Source organism: Dermochelys coriacea, chromosome 4 (assembly GCF_009764565.3).
Source record: "Dermochelys coriacea isolate rDerCor1 chromosome 4, rDerCor1.pri.v4, whole genome shotgun sequence".
Lineage (NCBI taxonomy): Eukaryota > Metazoa > Chordata > Testudines > Dermochelyidae > Dermochelys > Dermochelys coriacea.
Window position 1 is genome coordinate 94,534,027 of NC_050071.1, and position 22,522 is coordinate 94,556,548.

Sequence of the window (22,522 nt, forward strand, 5' to 3'; positions counted from 1 at the left end):
CTGTTAATAAATAGGGAGTTGTGCACTTTGTTGTTTCTTTAGGCCGAATTTATTGCACATACCAGGGCTCCTTGCATCACTCTATTCTCCCCAGAAGCTCCCAGTGCGCCAACCCACTCATCCCCCTCTATTTCAGGGGCTTGCTGCAAGCTCCACCCCTTCTTTCATGCCAGGGACTCTGCATTACACCTGCATTCCCTCCTTTCTCCCATGCCACAGCTTCTAGTGTGCCATCCATTCCCTTTTCCCCCATGCCAGGAGTTGTGTGTGTGTATTCCCCCTATAACCAAGGTCCTCCATTCTCCTCCCCACCCCATGCCAGGGGCTTGATGTGCATCCTTTCTCTGCCTGCCAGAGTCCTTCAATCTTCCCCTGCCAAGGGCTCAGTATCCCCCCATTCCTCCTCTCCCTTATACCGGGTCCCCTATTTCCCCCTTCTACCCTTGCCCCATCTTTCTTTCCTCTCATGCCAGGAGCTATGTATGCTCCCTCTTTCCTCATGCCCCTGCATTCCCATCATGGTAGTGGTTGGGTGCCCCCCTTTCCCCCTCACCCAATGCCAGGATCTCCCCTAATTCTTCTTTCCCCACCATTATTTTTTCTCTTTCTTTCTGTGTGGAAGATAATCCTAGGGGACCTGGGGCGGCAACAGGTTAAACTCTAATGGGAGGATAAGCAGAACTGAGATTGAGGTATTGTTATGCTTAGAGATGTTTAATGGGTGATATCAACCGTTTTTTGCTCTCTAGAGAGTTGCAGAGGTGCTTGAAGCTTTGGCTGTACTGAACAGATGGCAGGGGCTACGTTTCCCATTTTCCCCCTTCAAATTTTCCAATTTTCCCCAAATCAGCAGGGCTCTGCTTATTGACGCCTACACATTCCCTCACATTTTGGAATTGATCACCGCTGGCATTCAAAAGTTATGATGTTACGCCCAAATGCCTCAAGTTGAGTATAGGGCCTTGGAGCTCAACTAACTAGTTTTTTGAAAAGCTCAGAATTGACCTGGCCTTTGTCTTCAATGTCTTAATGAGTGTTTTGCTTTGCTTGAATGGAATACTAGTAATTTTATCTCATTTTCAGCGAAGGCCTCCACCACCTGTTCCCCCAGCTGAGGAAGATGATGAAGATGAAGATGAGGAAATAGTAGTAGCAATGTATGATTTTCAACCCGCAGAGTCTCATGATTTGAGACTAGAGAGAGGTGAAGAATATACAATAATTGAAAAAAATGACATTCATTGGTGGAAAGCAAGAGATAAATATGGGTGAGATGCATTTCCATCCTTTCTGCACCCCACTGCACTATTGAGTAAGACTATTCCCTTGTTGCAGTAATTTATACTGATTATTCCTATTAAACAACAAGAATAATGTACCTAAAAACTAGATGTGTTTAGCTGCCCGTATCTGATTTTGAGTCACAATCCTACAGTCTGATCCATGTCATCCGACCTTTATGCCCACACGGAATCCCTTGAAACCCAGTGGGTTCTGCACAAACCAGTTTGAAGAGCTGGGGCTTTTATAAGTAAATTCCTGTGATATATCAGAATTTTTAACTAAAATGTACTCAATTTTAATGTTATAGAAAAACAAACACTCCCCCATACCTTTTCCCATTTATTTTTAAAGGTGTTTTAGGACACCTCACATTGTCTTAATGATACTTTTCATGGTCCAACATTCACTGCTTCAATATTGAAATTGTTCAGGGTAATTTTGAGTTAGTGAAAGACAGCAGGGTTGTTGTGGTGTATATTTTGGGGAATAGCAGGCATCTCAATTCTCCCGACAATCTCAGTTGGGGTATATCCCCAGGGATGGAGCTAGGACCACCAAAGCACAAAGCTGGCATGGAAGCATAGGGCTTCTCATTTTGTCCCCTACTGATTCTTCCTGTAGAAAAAGTGTGGCTTGGCTCAGTATTTTAACTTTGACCCTTCTGCATTCAGTGTAGCCGCAGTAGATGCAGGGAAGATGAGTCAGAATAAAAAAAAAACCCACAACCCTCTATATAATGAGAATCGGAACTGATCAATGATAAGGGTAAAGAGTGCTGGTGACCTTTGCTAATTAGCAGTGTGAAGAACTGTGTTTTAAGCATGCATTCTGTATTTTGTTACCCAGATTGTATCATGATTAAAGTTTATGAGTAATGTTTCTCTTATTCTTTCTAGAAGTACAGGATACATTCCAAGCAACTATGTAACAGGAAAGAAGTCCAACAACCTTGATCAGTATGAGTAAGTGAATATAGCATGAAAGGGGGAATAGGATAAAATAAACTTAAGCTTTAGCAATTGCAAGAATATATTTAAAAATAATCTGTATAAATGTATAGATTATGTAACTAAGATCAGAGATTGAACTTTTTAAAAGATTCAAATACATTTTTTTTCTGATTTCTTCTTTCTCTGCACTGTTTCACGGTGGTGAATATCCTGATTTACAATGATAGAAGTGAGAGGAGATTCAGGCATGTACTTTTGAGTCCAAATTTGAGCAACAGCAAAGAAGTATTGCTAGATCAAGGGAAACATTTAAGGAACTTCATCTGTTATAAGTCTCTGTTGAAATTTTAATGTGAAGTGGTATGGTCATCTGAAAGGAATCTGACTGTAAAAGAATAAAGTAGAGTCCTTTATTCTCCACTGTACCCAAGCAATGAACATAAGCAGCACAGTGATTGTAGATGACCAGATAGAATCTGGACCAATAAGTCCAATTTGAACAAGAGATATCCATGGCAGTTAAACATAAGTGCATTAAATTCAGCTCATCAGCTATAAACAACTGGAAATACAACAAGCATTTTACTAACAATATGGGTAATCATGAACTACTTATGAGAGACTTGAGAGGATGGAAGTTATGAAGCTCTTCTGTAAGTCTGTTTCTTCAAATTAAAGTTTTGTTTTAAAATATCAGGTTATGAACAAGAGCAGGCATTAAACTACTGTGCTGATCTATTAAAAACTTACTAAAGTTTCATATGAAATCATACTAAATAAAATCAAACTGCAAGAAAAGATATGTAAACAGTTTATAAAACCACATTATTAATTCCAAAATTTTGGTCCAAATTATTTATGACTCACATTTCTATTTTTAGCTAAAGATAGATATTCTTTAGGGATTCTTTTTCTCATCTTTATTAGATGTTACTCATTCTTTTCTAATGTTACTCCCTGATCTTTGAGGCTTTTACTGAGAGTCTTGACTTGCTCTGTGCTATGAAATTAATAAGGAGAGATAGGAAGAAATCATGCTGAATTCTCTGGTGCAATGACTTGGCACCTTGTCACCTGCATGCTGTAGTCTGGTTCTAACCAGTTAAGGGAGCATTACTCTGGTGCAAAAGATGAGCACTATTAGAGATTTGGCCTTGTAGTGTTACTTTCTAGTTTTGCAGAGCTGATGTAGGGGCCAGGCTTATTTGCTACTTCTTCCCCAACCTATTCCCAGTGTAGCAGGAGGAAAGGGGGCATAGTCAGGACATTCCATACCATGCCAATCCCCACGCTGTGTTTTGACTGCTGTGGCTATCAGTTACTGGCATAAAATTTGAAGCAGCCCCTTGGCTGTTCTAACTTAGCACATAGAGATGGCTGTGCACTGAGCTACACCAAGATCGGAGTGTGCAAAGGTAAACTTTGATTCACTCCTGACTTGCGCTCTGAATAGATCCAGTCATCCTCCCAATCTAACTGACCGACTCATATAGTGTTGCTGAATTAAAAAACAACTTACTAATAAGCCCAATAGTAACTAGATGATTGGTGTGTAAACCGCCTGTTCAAGATTTATTTAAGATTTTTAGTGCTTACGGTCTTTTATGAAATGACAGCTGTTAATACACATAATTGACAGGTATTCTGGTTGCAAAGTGAGTTATATTACTAGAATGTTATTCGCAAAAAGAAAAGGAGTACTTGTGGCACCTTAGAGACTAACAAATTTATTAGAGCATAAGCTTTCGTGAGCTACAGCTCACTTCATCGGATGCCAATGGCATTAGTCTCTAAGGTGCCACAAGTACTCCTTTTCTTTTTGCAAATACAGACTAACACGGCTGCTATTCTGAAACCTGTTAGAATGTTATTGCGTTCCATGCTTTTGTGAGAACCTATTGGGTTTATTTCAGAAGTGTTCTGTCTATAAACTACACAATGTAATGATGACTGAACCTTCTTGTAAATTCACTATAGTTCAATAGATTCAGTTCTTGTTCTCAAGAACAAGAGCTGTTTGACTTCCTGTCTTAGTAACTGCACAACACTTTGGTTTTATGTAAGTTTTTTAATTGCTAATATCTTTAAGAGTTTAGAATTTTTTTTCAGATGGTATTGCAGAAATCTGAACAGAAGTAAGGCAGAACAACCTTCTCAGAGATGACGGTAGTATTTTGTATTATGTATCAATCCAGGCACAAAGTTGTTAAGATGTGAATTTCTCTTAAGGTAGCTCCTCCTTATTAAAAATCGAAATGATCAGTTAATTACTGACTCATGAAATAATATCAGGGAGCACAAGTAAAAGAAAGGTGCAGCCATAACATTGCTGGAGCCTAAATTGTCATTGTGCTTGATTTCAGGATAAAGGAGGTGGTTTTGTGGTGAGGAGGATTCTAGTCAGCTAGGGTCTGTATACAGTATCCACTTTATACAAAATATGGAGGTAAGTTACTGTTCCCACTAATTACAGTTTCTGTTTGAATTTGATTTGCATAGATACACAAGCTCATAGGTTACAAAAAGGAGATTTATTTGTTCAACAAAGAATAAGACCAATATTTTAAAAGGTGGAATGCCTAAAATTAGCCCCCTGAATCCAGTTAGGCATCTAAATGCGGTAACCTGATTTTCAGAGGTTCTGAGCACCACACAACTGTTTCCAGTGCAAGATGAAGGTGCTCAGCACCTCTTAAAATTGGACCATTTACTGAGGTAATTAACTTTAGGTATCCAACTTGGAAGTTTTGGCCTAAATTTTACAGCCTTGATAGTGCCTTTAAGACAAAGCCCCACTTTGGGAGTGGTGCAAATTCCTACTGCGCCAAAAGGGTCTGAGACACATTGTGCTTAAAAGCACTGCAGTGCCTCCAGGAGCTTCAGGAAGGGCAAGGAGAGCACAGCTAGTGTACCTTTGAAGTGGGGTACACGCGCTTTAATCCCAAGGGACCAGTGATACTGAGCAATACGTAGAGTGAGGCCCACTCATCACCGTTTCTTTCTGGACACAGTACTGCCACAGTGAGTGCAAACCTTACACAGTCTTTGAGCTCCATGACCACAGTGATTGTTTCCAGCTGCTGTATGGGGGGACAAAGCAGGTGGCCATTTGTTCTCTCTTATCCATCTGGCAGGGATAGATACAGTTTTTTTATATATATATATATATATAGGTGATTTCATTTCCTATTTACCATGTACCTCTCTTCAGGATTCATTCCTAAAAATGCCATCATATTTTCATTCTTGTTTTTTAGAGAAGGTTCATCAGGAATAAGACACTACCATATAAAAGAAACAATGACATCACCAAAGCAGTACTATCTAGCAGAAAAACATCTTTTTAACACCATTCCAGAGATAATTGAGTATCATAAACATAATGCAGCAGGTAAATGCATCTGATTTTTCTGTCAATTAAATAGAAGCACAATTGAATAGGAAGATGATGCCATCTTAACAGTCTCTCTTCAGACCATAAATGCCCTTTAAAGGGACTATGAGACACTGCCTTTACAAAATTTTCTGTTTATAATGTCACTCTAAAATGTTTGTTAAAAAAAATTATTCTTTCCGGTTCATGAATAACCTCTACATTTTACACATTGAACAAACACCTCATAATTAGGGAGTGTTCAGAACTATATAGTTTTTTCTTTTTACTGTACTCTTTTCATAAAATTTTGAATCCATCCAATATCCTTTCATTAACTTACTACACAGTGGACTAGATCCCTGGGCTAAGGTTTAGGAACAGATCGATAAGGACAATGGGAGGGGCTCCAAATGTGTTGTAAAGCTCACCTTTGCATTCCCCTGATCCTGATGCGTTCTGTGCAATATTAGTACCCCAGAGTAACCTGAGGGCTTTAGCCAACACCAGGTACTAACAGATTCAAGGGTCTGAATCGGCAGCTTAGGAATGGTATATACATATCCTAGCAACACTGTCTGTGCCAGCACTCAGGAAGGGGTGGTTTAGGAACCTGTACACCAGCCATATGGCACCAGACAATCCTGGCTTGGCACTGGGGATGATCCTGTAGCTGGTTATGCTAGCAGGCAGAATCCACTGGCCATTTTAGCACACACTCCAGGATCTTGACCAGTGCACAGAAATTAAAACAACAATACAGTGATTTTCCCTCAAGCCAGACAGTGGGTTGATCCCATCTCAAAGGATATATTTGCAAGATGCCTTACATCAAATTGAAGTGACCTGGGATCCACTGAGAATTATCTCAGGAAAGTTTAGTTACATTATTTGAATATAAATAATTATAAAATAATAAATCTGGAAGCAAGGTAAGTGCAAATTCCTCTCCTCCAAAACATAAAAATGATTTTATCATCATAATTTAGTTCATTTTAAAAAATTATTGACTTGGTTATTGTTCCCTCTATTTTATCCTTTATGCATTTAATGTTCATTATCTTTTCCTAACCAGGTATTAGTAGAATATTTAGTCAAAACGGAGTTTGAATAAAAGGGATTTTAAGTGAGTGACTCCTGTTATTATAAATGGGAGCTGCATGGCACTACTCACCAAACATACTGATGAGGACTATACCTTTCCAACTGAGCTACAGTAGGTGCAGTCCCTCCTCAAACAGCCAGTGGTGTTATGCTGGATGCTAAATGTAATTATTTTAGCAATAGCAGAGAACTTGTAGGCCACATTTAAGAGTTCTTAGTTTCAGAGGGGCCTGAATGCTGACAGATTCAATTTTTAAGAACGGCCATAATAGGTCAGACCAAAGGTCCTAGCCCATTATCCTGTCTTCTGACAGTGGCCAACGCCAGGTGCCCTCAGAGGGAATGAAACCAGAACAGGTAATCATCAAGTGATCAAGACAAGCAAAGATGTATACAATACATCACGAATAAGTTCAGTTCTTTTTTTTCCTAGAAGTAAGAACTGTCACTATATTCTGACCTTTTATTTATTTATATATTCTGTCCCCCCACTTGCATTGACCTGTGACACAAAGTACCTTTCCTAGACTTGAAGAGCTCTGTGTATAATCAAAAGCTTGTTTCTTTCACCAACACAAGTTGGATTAATAAAATATTATTTCACCCACCTTGTCTCACTAATCCTGGGACCAACATGACTACAACTACTATATTCTCATGAAGAAAAGGAGTACTTGTGGCACCTTAGAGACTAACAAATTTATTAGAGCATAAGCTTTCGTGAGCTACAGTTCACTTCATCGGATGCATTTGGTGGAAAAAAACAGAGGAGAGATTTATACCACACACACCCACACACACACACACACACAACACACACAGAGAGAACATGAAACAATGGGTTATCATACACACTGTAAGGAGAGTGATCACTTAAGATAGCCATCACCAGCAGCGGGGGGGGGGGGGGGGGGGGGAGGAGGAAAATCTTTCATGGTGACAAGCAAGGGTAGGCTAATTCCAGCAGCTAACAAGAATATCAGGGAACAGTGGGGGGTGGGGTGCGAGGGAGAAATACCATGGGGAAATAGTTTTACTTTGTGTCATGACTCATCCATTCCAGTCTCTATTCAAGCCTAAGTTAATGTATCCAGTTTTGCAAATTAATTCCAATTCAGCAGTCTCTCGTTGGAGTCTGTTTTTGAAGCTTTTTTGTTGAAGTATAGCCACTCTTAGGTCTGTGATCCAGTGACCAGAGGAGATTGAAGTGTTCTCCAACTGGTTTTTGAATGCGGAACCACCTGATCAACATCCTCTCCAGCAAACAGGGAAAGATTAAGAATGAGCTCTCAAAACTGGATACTCTCATAAAGAACCAACCTTCCACACAAACTTCCTCGTGGCTGGACTTTACAAAAACTAGACAAGCCATTTACAAAAACACACTTTGCTTCTCTACAAAAGAAAAAGGACTCTAAGCTATCTAAAACTACTATATGCCACAAGGGGCCACAACAATGGTTCCCGTAACCCACCCAGCAATATTGTTAACTATCCAACTATACTCTTAGCCCAGCAGAAGACTCTGTCCTATCTCGGGGCCTCTCCTTTTTGCCCCTCCACCCCCCACGATACAGTTCTGTGGTGACCTAGAATCCTATTTCGACGTCTCAGACTCAAGGAATATTTCCAACACACCTCTGACCAACATATTACCCACAGAGACCTTCCTGCCAAACACTACAAAAGAAGGATTCTGGGTGGACTCCTCCTGAAGGTCGAAACAGCAGCCTGGATTTCTACATAGACTGCTTCCGCCGACGTGCACGAGCTGAAATTGTGGAAAAGCAGCATCGCTTACCCCATAACCTCAGCCATGCAGAACACAGTGCCATCCACAGCCTCAGAAACAACTCTGACATCATAATCAAAAAGGCTGACAAAGGAGGTGCCTTCGTCATCATGAATAGGTCGGAGTATGAACAAGAGGCTACTAGGCAGCTCTCCAACACCACTTTCTACAAGCCATTACCCTCTGATCCCACTGAGAGTTACCAAAGAAACTACAGCATTTGCTCAAGAAAACTCCCTGAAAAAGCACAAGAACAAATCCGCACAGACACACCCCTGGAGCCCCGACCTGGGGTATTCTATCTGCTACCCAAGATCCATAAACCTGGAAATCCTGGACGCCCCATCATCTCAGGCATTGGCACCCTGACAGCAGGATGTCTGGCTATGTAGACTCCCTCCTCAGGCCCTTCGTTACCAGCACTCCCAGCTATCTTCGAGACACCACTGACTTCCTGAGGAAACTACAGTCCATTGGTGATCTTCCTAAAAACACCATCCTAGCCACTATGGATGTAGAAGCCCTCTACACCAACATTCCACACAAAGATGGACTACAAGCCGTCAGGAACAGTATCCCCGATACTGTCACGGCTAACCTGGTGGCTGAACTTTGTGACTTTGTCCTCACCCATAACTATTTCACATTTGGGGACAATGTATACCTTCAAATCAGCGACACTGCGGATGGGTACCCACATGGCCCCACAGTATGCCAACATTTTATGGCTGACTTAGAACAACGCTTCCTCAGCTCTCGTCCCCTAATGCCCCTACTCTACTTGCGCTACATTGATGACATCTTCATCATCTGGACCCATGGAAAAGAAGGTCTTGAGGAATTCCACCATGATTTCAACAATTTCCATCCCACCATCAACCTCAGCCTGGACCAGTCCACACAAGAGATCCACTTCCTGGACACTACGGTGCTAATAAGCGATGGTCACATAAACACCACCCTATATCGGAAACCTACTGACCGCTATTCCTACCTACATGCCTCTAGCTTTCATCCAGATCATACCACTCGATCCATTGTCTACAGCCAAGCGCTACGATATAACCGCATTTGCTCCAACCCCTCAGACAGAGACAAACACCTACAAGATCTCTATCATGCATTCCTACAACTACAATACCCACCTGCTGAAGTGAAGAAACAGATTGACAGAGCCAGAAGAGTACCCAGAAGTCACCTACTACAGGACAGGCCCAACAAAGAAATAACAGAACGCCACTAGCCATCACCTTCAGCCCCCAACTAAAACCTCTCCAACGCATCATCAAGGATCTACAACCTATCCTGAAGGACGACCCATCACTCTCACAGATCTTGGGAGACAGGCCAGTCCTTGCTTACAGACAGCCCCCCAATCTGAAGCAAATACTCACCAGCAACCACACACCACACAACAGAACCACTAACCCAGGAACCTATCCTTGCAACCAAGCCTGTTGCCAACTCTGTCCACATATCTATTCAGGGGATACCATCATAGGGCCTAATCACATCAACCACACTATCAGAGGCTCGTTCACCTGCGCATCTACCAATGTGATATATGCCATCATGTGCCAGCAATGCCCCTCTGCCATGTACATTGGCCAACTGGACAGTCTCTACGTACAAAGAATGAATGGACACAAATCAGACGTCAAGAATTATAACATTCAAAAACAAGTTGGAGAACACTTCAATCTCTCTGGTCACTCGATCACAGACCTGAGGGTGGCTATCCTTCAGCAAAAAAGCTTCAAAAACAGACTCCAACGAGAGACTGCTGAATTGGAATTAATTAACTTAGGCTTGAATAGAGACTGGGAATGGATGAGTCATTACACAAAGTAAACTATTTCCCCATGGTATTTCTGCCTCGCACCCCACCCCCCACTGTTCCTCTGATATTCTTGTTAACTGCTGGAATTAGCCTACCTTGCTTGTCACCATGAAAGGTTTTCCTCCTTTCCCCCCCCGCTGCTGGTGATGGCTTATCTTAAGTGATCACTCTCCTTACAGTGTGTCTGATAAACCCATTGTTCATGTCTCTGTGGTGTGTGTATATAAAATCTCTCCTCTGATTTTTCCACCAAATGCATCCGATGAAGTGAGTTGTAGCTCACGAAAGCTTATGCTCTAATAAATTTGTTAGTCTCTAAGGTGCCACAAGTACTCCTTTCTTTTTGCGAATACAGACTAACACGGCTGCTACTCTGAAACCTATATTCTCATGGTTATCCAGTATTATAATGCACAATAAAATATGAGTGACTTGCTGCCTAACACTATTTTGGGGTAGGACTATGTTCCATTATATATATTTTCTCCAAATTTAGGTCTTGTTACACGGTTGCGATACCCAGTGACTCCAAAGAAGCAGCCTGCACCAACTACTGCAGGGTTCAGCTATGGTAATGACACACCTTCATAAATATACACTAATTTCCTAGAAAGTGACATTGTGTAAATCTAAATTAACAAAATATATACTAAAAATGATGGAAATCTCTAATTTGTATTGTGACTGTCTGCATTAATTCTTTAAAGCCTCACAGGAAGAGTAGATTTGGAATCCAGGTGTGTCAGTAAATGCAAGGACTACATTGCTCCTGAAGAAAGTTGTAGGAGGGTCTGTTCCTCCCCAAGAATTCATTGCCCTGCTCTATTGCCCCTAGGAATGCCTGGAGACCTGCATGGTTAGAGGGTCATGCCCTTTCCTCCTTTGCAGGCATCCAACTCTTTCTACTACTTAAATTTGGCCATCCCATATTTTGTTTTGGCTTTCCATGGGGTGGGATGGAATGGAATGATCTGGCTCACACCTAGCACATCAGACATTGTGCATCTCTAGTTTATGATGCTTAGATGAATAGAGAAAATTGTAGTTTAGGGCAGTTTGCTGATTCAAGTCTAATACAAATGATAATACAATGTCAATCTATATAATAGGATTGGCACTCTGTATCACTCTGAATTTTATGTCTTAGAGTCAGTCTGAAACAATGGAAGCAGCTACAAGCATGGTTGAGGGTTCTTTTTGTTCAGAATACAATCAGGTTCAATCATCACTGGATTGTGTAGTCTGCTACCATCCAATTTTTAAGTTCTCAATCACTTTGACTTTATGGATTACACCAGTACATATATGCAGAGCTATCCCGTCCATAGGATGGACTGGGACAACTGGCTTGAATCCCATGCTTTGGGATGCAGGGTTCAGGGTGGCCAAGGTGGTTAGTGAGGGGGCATGGCGCCAGCAGCAGTGAGCAACCTAGCCCCAGCCTCCTCCACCCTGCCTGCTCTTGGCATCGCTTGTGGGAGGGGGTGGAAGCCAGAAAGAGGCGGGCCGGAGGCTTGGGGAAAGGGGTGCAGTGGGGGTGGGGTTTGGGCCAGAGAGTGGCGGGGTTGTCCCAGGCCCTGCACCCCCCTAGGGATAGCCCTGCATCTATCCCCTGGCAACCGTCTTTGTCCATTGTGATATCAGAGGTAACTCAACAGACCACCATCCTTACTCTACAACTAATTTGCATGCCTCAGTTTCATTGGTTGTATGAGGGAGATTGCACAAATGGTGGATTAAGGCAATAGAATTTAAGGCCAGAAGGGTCCACCAGATCACCTACTCTGACCTCATATACATCACAGGTCACCACACCACCCAGTACCCACACAATAATCCTAACAACAACAAGATATTACATCCCTCAAGAGACTAAACTATGTGGATTACTTGGTCCAACTGCCACCTGCACAAATCAACACATCACCCAGCACCACCCAAGAAATCAAAACAAGCATCCACAATAAACCCAAACACATACAGCCCCCCCCTTCAGCACATACCCCTCATTTGCCACAAATCCACACAACTCTCCCAGTGTAACACAACCCACACACAAATCAATGCAGCCACCCACACAGTAACACAACCACTACACACAATAACCTCAAACACCACTCTGAAGCCTAGAATGTCTGAGTCAGTGTGAAGTGATGGAAACAGCTACAAGCTTGGTTGAGAGCTCTTTTTGTTTAGAACAGATTTATGGAAAATCAATCCTGTCAAGCTAATGTGATGTTTTTTGGTGAGATTACAAGTTTGGTTGTACAAGGTAATAGTGTTGACATTATATACTTAGACTTCTGTAAGGTGTTTGACTTGGTACCACATGACATTTTGATTAATAAACTAGAACACTACACAATTAACATGGCACACATTAAATGGATTAAAAACTGTCTGATAGGTCTGAAAATGTAACTCTAAATAGGGAATCATCATCAAGCTGCTTGGTTCTCAGTGGGGTCCAACTTGGATCAATTCTTGGCTAATTAACATCTTTATAACCTGGAAGAAAACACAAAATCATCACTGAAAGTTTTCAGATGACACAAAAATTGAGCAAGTGGTAAATAATGAAGAGGACACTGATTCAAAGTGAGCTACATTGCTTGCTAAACTGGATGCAAGCAAACAATATGCATTTTAAAAAGGGCTAAACGTAAATGTATACCTCTAGGAACAAAGAATGTAGGCCAGGTTTACAGGATAAAGGACTCTATCCTGGGAAGCAGTGACTGAAAAAAATGTGCAAGTTGTGGTAGATAATCAGGTGAATATACGCTCCCAGTATGATGATATGGCCAAAAGAGCTAGTGCAATCATTGGATGCATAAAAAGGGGAATCTTGAATAGAAGTAGAGAGGTTATTTTACCTCTGTGTTTGGCACTGATGCTGGAACACTGTGTCCAGGTCTGGTGCCCACAATTCAAGAAGGATGTTGATAAACTGTAGAGGGTTCAGAGAAGTGCCATAGGAATGGTTAGAGGATTAGAAAAATGTACCTTATAGTGACAAGGAGTTCAATCTATTTAGTCCTACAAAGTTAAGATTAAGGAGTGACTTGCTTATAGTCTATATGTATCTCCATAGGGATATGTATCTATATAGAGATAAGTATCTACAATATTTAATAATGGGCTCTTTGATCTAGTAGAAAAAGACATAACATGATCCAATGGCTGGAAGTTGAAGCTAGACAAATTGAGACTGGAAATAAGGTGTACATTTTTAATGGTGAGAGTAATTAACCACTGGAACACTTTATCAAGGGTCCCAATGGATTCTCTATCACTGACCATTTTAAAGTCAAGATTGGATGTTTTTTCTAAAAGATACTCTTCAGGGATTATTTTGAGGATGTTCTATGGCTTGTGCTATACAGGAGGTCAGGCTAAATGATCTCCGTGGTCCATTCTGGCCTTAAAAATCTATGAAAGAATATGACCAGGTTTAATCATCACTGGGATTCACAGTCTGTTACCATCCATTTTATAAGTTTTCGGCTTTTTTAAGCACACAACTTTATGAATGACACCTATGCAAGAGCATGGGCTTTCAGTGACTAGTATTTAATTAATGGTTTAAAAAACGGAGTCTGATTTTGACCTCTGTCTTGGTTAAAAGTTTGCTGTAGGCTGTGCCCGTTTCACAATTTATGATACACAAAGATTTTTAAAGTGGTTCTAAAGTACACCTAACTCTCAAAATTTAATAGTATTTTCACACACTCCGTCACGTTAGATCTAATATGTTCCCTATTATATTTTAACAGTCATTGTTTTTTCTTTCTTATAGAGAAATGGGAAATTAATCCATCAGAATTGACTTTCATGAGAGAATTGGGGAGTGGTCTCTTTGGAGTGGTGCGTCTTGGCAAATGGAGGGCGCAATATAAAGTGGCCATCAAAGCAATCCGAGAAGGTGCAATGTATGAGGAGGACTTCATAGAAGAAGCTAAAGTAATGATGTGAGTTGCTATATAGTACCTAGCACTTATACCACAGGACCCAGGTTTCTGGTACATATGCATTTCTTTATAAATAAAAAATTCTAGCCAGGTGAGATTTGTATAACTTCTTGGAGGGATGAAAGCTACAATAACGATATATTTTAAATCTTTTCAGGAAGCTAACCCATCCTAAATTAGTTCAGCTCTATGGAGTCTGTACACAACAGAAGCCTATTTACATAGTGACAGAGTTCATGGAACATGGGTGCCTACTGAATTACCTTCGACAAAAACGTGGACACTTTAATAAAGATACCCTGCTGACAATGTGCCAGGATGTATGTGAAGGGATGGAGTACTTGGAGAGAAACAGCTTTATCCACAGAGATCTGGTAATATCATATCAGCCTCTTTACTACATTTCTCATTTATGCATTAATAGTTAAGGATAAGAACTGTTTCTATTCTAAACATCTCTCTTTTTCAGTTACTCATAACTTTCTCAAAAATATATGCTATCGTTTAACTGGTTGTGTTAATATTAAGCAAAATCCACAAAATTGACCCATCTGGGGCAGGGATGAATGATTGAATCTGCATGGGCAGTGGATTAAAAAACCTCCTAAAAACTCCTAAATATTTTAATAAAATTATTATTGTCAGTTCTGCACAGAAAATTATGCTTTGTAGTATATTAATTTCATTATTCAGAATTCCTACTAACCACAAAGTAATTTCTCCTGCTCATTTATAATATGTCTGTCTCAGTAAGCAAATATATTTGCACTTAAAGAATTTATTTACATCATCTGTTTCATCATTGACCTCGTGACTGATCTTAAACATTTACCTTGGTGAGCAATGGGATGAGGTCTGGAAAGCTCTCTATCTTAGTGTATCTTACACAATGGTTCTAATATGACACAGATTTAGATAACATGTAGGAATCTAAGATAAGTAATATACTACTGTTCCTCTAAAACAGTGGCTCTCAATCTTTCCAGACTACTGTACCCCTTTCAGGAGTCTGATTTGTCTTGCATATCCCCAAGTTACACCTCACTTAAAACTACTTGCTTACAAAATCAGACTTAAAAATACAAAAAAAAAAAGTGTCACCACATTATTACTGAAAAATTGCTTACTTTCTCATTTTTACCATATCATCATAAATTAATCAATTGGAATATAAATATTGTACTTGCATTGCAGTGTATAGTATACAGAACTGTATATACAAGTTGTCTGTATGAAACTTTAGTTTGTACTGACTTTCCTAGTGCTTTTTATGTAGCCTGTTGTAAAACTAGGCAAATATCTAGATGAGTTGATGTGCCCACTGGAAAACCCCTGCATATCCCCAGGGTTACATGTGTAACCCTTCTGCCCATCAGAGTTGGCAGCAACAAGGGCCGGGTTCAGTATCTAGGGATCCGTTCCAATAACACAATGCAAAACCGGCTCAAGCCCCCACCCAGTGACCTGGGACAAATATATACCATCCAACCGGGCACCTCTAAGAGGCAATACTTCCCCTATCACAAGCACAGAGTCTGAGTGTAGCAAAAGCCTTTTACTAACAGAGAGAAACAATGTGGCATTATGTGGGGGAACCACCACCAACAGGACTCATAACACAAACCATGAGCAAAAACCCACACCAAGCAAATTATGCCATGTCCTTTCCCTTTGGTTCTTGAGTCCAGCAACCCAAAAGTCTATGCCCCTGGTCAATGCAGCCCCAGAGTTCGAAAGTTTATCTGCAGAGTTTTACCTCCCAGCCTGGGGGGAAATGGGGCGGGGGTTTAAAGAGCACCTTACGTGGTCCAAAGCCGACTGCCCCGCCTCTCCCTGGGGCTCCACTCTGCCAGCCATCCCACAAGTCGCTCTGCTCCATCAGCCATCCCGTGAGCCACTCCAGCTATCCTGCAATACATCTTCAGGTCCCTCCCACTGCTTAACACAGCACTCATTGACTTCAGCTCTTAGTAATTTTAGCTCTTTAGTGATTTCAGCTTGTAGTAGGGGAGCCTCAGTGCTGGTGCACTATTCGCCCAAAGTGAATTCAGCTCAGCATCCTGTAACAAGACTCCTAATAGAAATCAAAATTAGCTCGGATATTCCACAATGGAGAGAGGAGAAGGTACAATTGGTGTTTCAGGGATCCATACCACCAGGTACTAATGCCTATCCCTAGCCTCTCTCTATTCACTGGGTTTTTGAACCCATGACCCTTGCCTAGCAAGTGCTGCTTAGTTGATGGTGAGTCCCTCCATCATAACAAAAGACCAAAGTATAGTTCCACTGTCCTTGATTCACATAATCAGGATAATAACAGTTTATTCTTTCTGCCTCTATAACAGAGAAACTGGGACTCCTACAGCAGCCAAAGTGACCATCTAGGCAGGGTGGATGTGCCTATGCAAATGAGATCAGCCCCTGAAGTCCTTTTGCATAACTTGCCACCAGATGTCAGGGTAGAGCTCACCCTGACTCTGCTTACACATGTACCCCGGTTGAGAACCACTGCTCTAAAAAAACCTGTTGCATTTGAAACACTGCTTGCTTTGATAAAATGGAGAATCAGATCATTAGAGTTGGTCTTCCTTTGTTGTACACTGTCTGAATATAAGTGACAGCTATACTAATGGTAATTTTCACAGGAGGCAACAAAATTGTTTCTCAGAATGATGAACTTTGCTATATCATTAAGATATTAGGGTCTGATTCTCTTCTCATTTATACCCATAAATCATGTGCACCACCACTGAAATGAGTTAGAACATGTGGGAAAAGAGACTAGGGCCTGAGAAGGTTCTGATGCACTAGAAAAGAACAAAATGCTAAACAGCAGGGGTCCTGACTGTGATCATCATATTGAGTTTATACCTATGTAATTCCATTGCTTCAGAGGAACTATTCCTGCTTTACACTGGTGTAAGGGAGAATAGACTCAGCCCCCATAGTTTTAGTTAAATGACATAATAAAATAATAAAGAATATAAGCAGATAAATCATGTCACCCAGTAGGTGTCTAATTTCTGAGCCAAATTCTGATTTTTTATACTGGTGTAACTCCACTGACTTCAACTTATTTTGATTTATGCTAGCATAAGTGAAAAAAGGATCAGATACTACATATAGAAAATGAACATGCAAATAATGCAAGCATTGTGTTTATTCTCTCACTATAAATTATGATTGGGCTTCACAAGAACAGACGCCATTGTACAGTTATTATTCATGCAGAATTCCTATCAAATTCAATGCGAGTTTTCTCTAAATAGTGATTGCAGAATTTATCCCAATATATAATAAATAGAATTTCATCTAATCATGTTCTTATTTTGATCTTTTCTCATCATTAATATACATAATTATTCCCTTTCCAGGCTGCCAGAAACTGTTTAGTGAATGAGTCAGGAGTGGTGAAAGTGTCTGATTTTGGAATGACAAGGTATAGCCAAGTTGACATACTTATTTGCAATGGTTTTTGAATAGATTTGGCATAACATGTGTTCTTGCACTTGAGACATTACATCACTTTAAAATTCCAGACAAAAGTGACATTTCTTTCTCCAGGTAACTAACTTCTCTTATTTCCAGTGGTTTGTAAATTTCTCCCTCTCAAACTTACTTATTTTGTGGCCGCAGTGTGATATTTTCTTCCTATTTTTAAAAAAGTAACAGCAATATGATGCAACTTGTTTTATGGTGCATTATTGTGACATGCACTTTAGCACATCTTACATATAGATGGAGTAAGGAGGTGTAGCTTCGACCCTGCTCTGAACAGAATATACAGACTAGGCTCAACCCTTTGCTGTGCATCACTTATGGAGACTGGGCCTCTTAATGATGGGTATAATGGGCCATAATTGGTTGTAAAGTGTTTTGAAATTCTTGAAGTATTGTTATTATGAGTAAGGAGTACTTGTGGCACCTTAGAGACTAACAAATTTATTAGAGCATAAGCTTTCGTGAGCTACAGCTCACTTCATCGGATGCATTTTGAGCTGTAGCTCACGAAAGCTTATGCTCTAATAAATTTGTTAGTCTCTAAGGTGCCACAAGTACTCCTTACTCCTTTTCTTTTTGCGAATACAGACTAACACGGCTGCTACTCTGAAACCTGTTATTATGAGAACTCAGACACATTTGGACAATTGGGCTCTCTCTTCTTGTACTATCTCAAGGAATAAAGTTGGACAAAATTTGTTCATGAAAAAAAAAAAAAAAAAAAGAAAACTTCACATTTCCAGCTCCTGCCATTTTCCAATCTTCTTATGATAGATGATTCTCTAAACAGAATCTGAAAATTATGTTGATGATGCACAAAGCACAATAGAATCTAGTCTTCAGTAGATGTAGTCAGACTGCAGGGTTAGCAGTTGTAACACCTTATTTTTGTAAATAAAGAAAACAGGACACACTGGCCCCAAATAGCCTGGATCTGAGTAAACGGTGATGCAGGAACACTAGGAGGCACAGTGCCACAGGGTGGTACAATTTCTCTTGGAGTTTCTCTACACTTCTTGCCAGCTCCATTGATGGGTCCCTGTGGGGACACTATGAGGAAGCAATCTGAGAACAGGGACTTTGACAGCACCAGTTGTTGTCAAAGTGCACGGTGTCTGGCTCCTTTCACCCTTCCCATCTACTCAACCTGTGCACCCACATGATATCTGAACACAAAACTGTCCCATGAGCACCAGATCTCTGTTGAGTAAGAAACTGGCACTTTTGTAGTGGTGACCCCTTTCACACAGCAAGCCTCTGAGTCCAAGCCCCCTTACAAATTAAAAAACACTTAAAATATTTAAACACTATTATAAATGCTGGAGGTGAAGTGGGATTTAGGGTGGAGGCTGACAGCTTGCGACCCCCAGGTCATAACCTCACAACCCCCTCAGGGGTCCCAACCCCCAGTTTGAGAACCCCGACCTACAATATGAAACTAATAACTACAAGGGAAGACTGTGCAACAATGAGAAAAGTTAACAGAGGCATAAATAAAACCTTAACGCTATTACTGAAGTTATTTTCAAATACACTTTGTGATAATAACAAACATGAACCACTAGGTGGCAATGTGAGCTCCTTGAAATAAATAGTTTCAGAGTGGTAGCCATGTTAGTCTGTATGAGAAAAAAAAACCAAACCCAAAACCAAGGAGTACTCGTGGCACCTTAGAGACTAAAATTTATTTGGGCATAAGCTTTCGTGGGCTAAAACCCACTTCATCAGATGCATGCAGTGGGAAATACAGTAGGAAGATATATACACACACACACACAAAATGGGTGTTGCCATACCAACTGTAACGAGACCAACTGTTAGGATATAGATATTCAGGACTGTCTGTAAAGGCCAAACTAAGAATTTAGGTGTATTCTTATCACTTGGCTAGTTAGCGGTATAAAAGAAAGAATCAAAAAGGTCCTTCTCTTACTGTGACAGTCTGAGGCCCTGTTCTTAGGCTAAGGCCTTTGGCTAAGCAACAGAGGCAGCCATAAGCTGGGAAGCGACCGGTCACCTCCTCACATTCCAAACTAGTCACATTGAAATATGGTGCTATTGGGCTGTTAGTAATACAGTCCTGTCCTGATAGTGCCTATCACCTCCAGAGAAAGGGAAATGGCTAGAAGATGTAAAAGGAAACTTAGTTTGTTTGATAGCATCCTATCTGGCAAGAACTCACTTATCAATAGCTGGGATGTGAAATCCTCACTTCTGTATTTTGTCATTATAGTTCCCACTTTGCTATTGTTTGTCTGTATAATCTCTGTCTGGTTCTGTGATTGTTCCTGTCTGCTGTATAATTAAATTTTGCTGGGTGTAAGCTAATTAAGGTGTTGGAATATAATTGGTTACATAATCATGTTACAATATTTTAGGATTGGTTAGTTAAATTTCAGGAAAATGATCGGTTATGGTATAGCAAAGCAGAACTCAAGTTTTACTATATAGTCTGCTGTCAATCAGGAAGGGTGGGGAAATTGGAATCATGTTTGGCTAAGGGCAGGAAGGGGAACAGGTACACAGGTATAAGGCTCTGTGGTGTCAGAACTGGGAAAGGGTACACTAAGGAAGGAAACTGGAATCATGCTTACTGGAAGTTCACCCCAATAAAAATATTGAATTGTTTGCATATTTGGACTTCAGGTATTGTTGCTTTCTGTTCATGCAAGAAGGATCAGGGAAGTAGGTAGGTGAAGGAACAAGCCCCCTAACACCAATTAAGGTGGGCTATTATCAGCAGGAGAAAAAAAAAATTTGTAGTGATAATCAGGATGGCCCATTTCAAACAGTTGACAAGAAGGTGTGAGTAAACAGTAGGGGGGAAAATTAGCAGGGGAAATGGTTTATTTTGTGTAAGGACCTATCCACTCCCAACCTTTATTCAAGCCTAATTTAAATGGTGTCCAGTTTGCAAATTAATTCCAATTCTGCAGTTTCTCATTGGAGTCTGTTTTTGAAGTTTTTTTTGTTGGAGAATTGTGACTTAGGTCTGAAATTGAGTGACCAGGGAGGTTGAAGTGTTCTCCGACTGGTTTTTGAATATTATAATTCACGTCCATTTATTCTTTTGTGTAGAGATTGTCCGGTTTGGCCAATGTACATGGCAGAGGGCATTGTTATGTGGACAGAGTTGGCAATGGGCTTTGTTGCAAGGATAGGTTCCTGGGTTAGTGGTTCTTGTGTGTGGTTGTTGGAGAGTATTTGCTTCAGGTTGGGGGGCTGTCTGTAAGTGAGGACTGGCCTTTCTCCCAAGATCTGTGAGAGTTAGGGATCGTCCTTCAGGATAGGTTGTAGATCCTTGATGATGCGCTGGAGAGGTTTAAGTTGGGGACTGAAGGTGATGACTAGTTGTGTTCTGTTACTTTCTTTGTTGGGCCTGTCCGGGAGTAGGTAACTTCTGGGTACTCTTCTGGCTCTGCCAATGTGTTTCTTTTCTTCAGCAGGTGAGTATTGTAGTTGTAAGAATGCTCGATAGAGATCTTGTAGGTGTTTGTCTCTGTCTGAGGGATTGGAGCAAATGCGGTTGTATCTTAGAGCTTGGCTGTAGACAACGGATCATGTGAGGTGGTCTGGATGAAAGCTGGAGGCATGTAGGTAAGTATAGCGGTCAGTAGGTTTCCGGTATAGGATGGTGTTTATGTGGCCATCACTTATTAGCACTGTAGAGTCCAGGAGCTAGATCTCTTGTGTGGACTGGTCCAGGCTGAGGTTGATGGTGGGATGAAAATAGTTGAAATCCTGGTGGAATTCCTCAAGGGCTTCTTTTCCATGGGTCCAGATGATGAAGATGTCATCAATGTAGTGCAAGTAGAGTAGGGGCATTAGGGGACGAGAGCTGAGGAAGCATTGTTCTAAGTCAACCAAAAAATGTTGGCATACTGTGGGGCCATGTGGGTACCCATAGCAGTGCTGCTGACTTGAAGGTATATATAGCGGCACTGCTATGGGTACATCAGACACACCTAAGAGGCTCGTTCACCTGCACGTCTACCAATGTGATATGCCATCATGTGCCAGCAATGCCCCTCTGCCATGTACATTGGCAAAACCGGACAATCTCTACGCAAAAGAATAAATGGACGTAAATCAGACATCAAGAATTATAAGATTCAAAAATCAGTCGGAGAACACTTCAACCTCCCTGGTCATGCCATTTCAGACCTAAAAGTCGCAATTCTCCAAAAAAGACTAAAGAGAAACTGCAGAATTGGAATTAATTTGCAAACTGGACACCATTAAATTGGGCTTGAATAAAGGTTGGGAGTGGATGGGTCATTACACAAAATAAAAACCATTTCCCCATGCTAATTTTCCCCCCTACTGTTACTCACACCTTCTTGTCAACTGTTTGAAATGGGCCATCCTGATCACTAAAAAAGGGTTTTTTTTCTCCTGCTGATATAGCCCACCTTAATTAATTGGTCTCGTTACAGTTGGTATGGCAACACCAATTTTTTCATGTTCTTGGTGTATATAAATTATCTTCCTACTGTAGGTTTCAGAGTAGCAGCTGTGTTAGTCTGTATTCGCAAAAAGAAAAGGAGAACTTGTGGCACCTTAGAGACTAACACATTTATTAGAGCATAAGCTTTCGTGAGCTACTGTATTTTCCACTTCATGCATCCAGTGAAGTGGGTGTTAGCCCACGAAAGCTTATACCCAAATAAATTTGTTAATCTCTTAGGTGCCACAAGTACTGCTCAT

The 22,522-nt window shown here is 40.8% G+C and overlaps 1 protein-coding gene across 1 annotated transcript in view; it reads left to right on the plus strand.

Annotated features, from left to right (window-relative positions):
• The window catches only part of TEC (tec protein tyrosine kinase), an 86,883-nt gene that overhangs the window by 58,650 nt on the left and 5,711 nt on the right, over window positions 1-22,522 (plus strand). Inside the window, 10 exon segments of the mRNA XM_038400499.2 lie at window positions 1,084-1,268; window positions 2,181-2,246; window positions 4,344-4,390; window positions 4,590-4,660; window positions 4,662-4,684; window positions 5,492-5,625; window positions 10,840-10,914; window positions 14,143-14,314; window positions 14,472-14,688; window positions 17,689-17,753. Of these exon segments, the coding sequence (XP_038256427.1) occupies window positions 1,084-1,268; window positions 2,181-2,246; window positions 4,344-4,390; window positions 4,590-4,660; window positions 4,662-4,684; window positions 5,492-5,625; window positions 10,840-10,914; window positions 14,143-14,314; window positions 14,472-14,688; window positions 17,689-17,753 (1,055 nt within the window).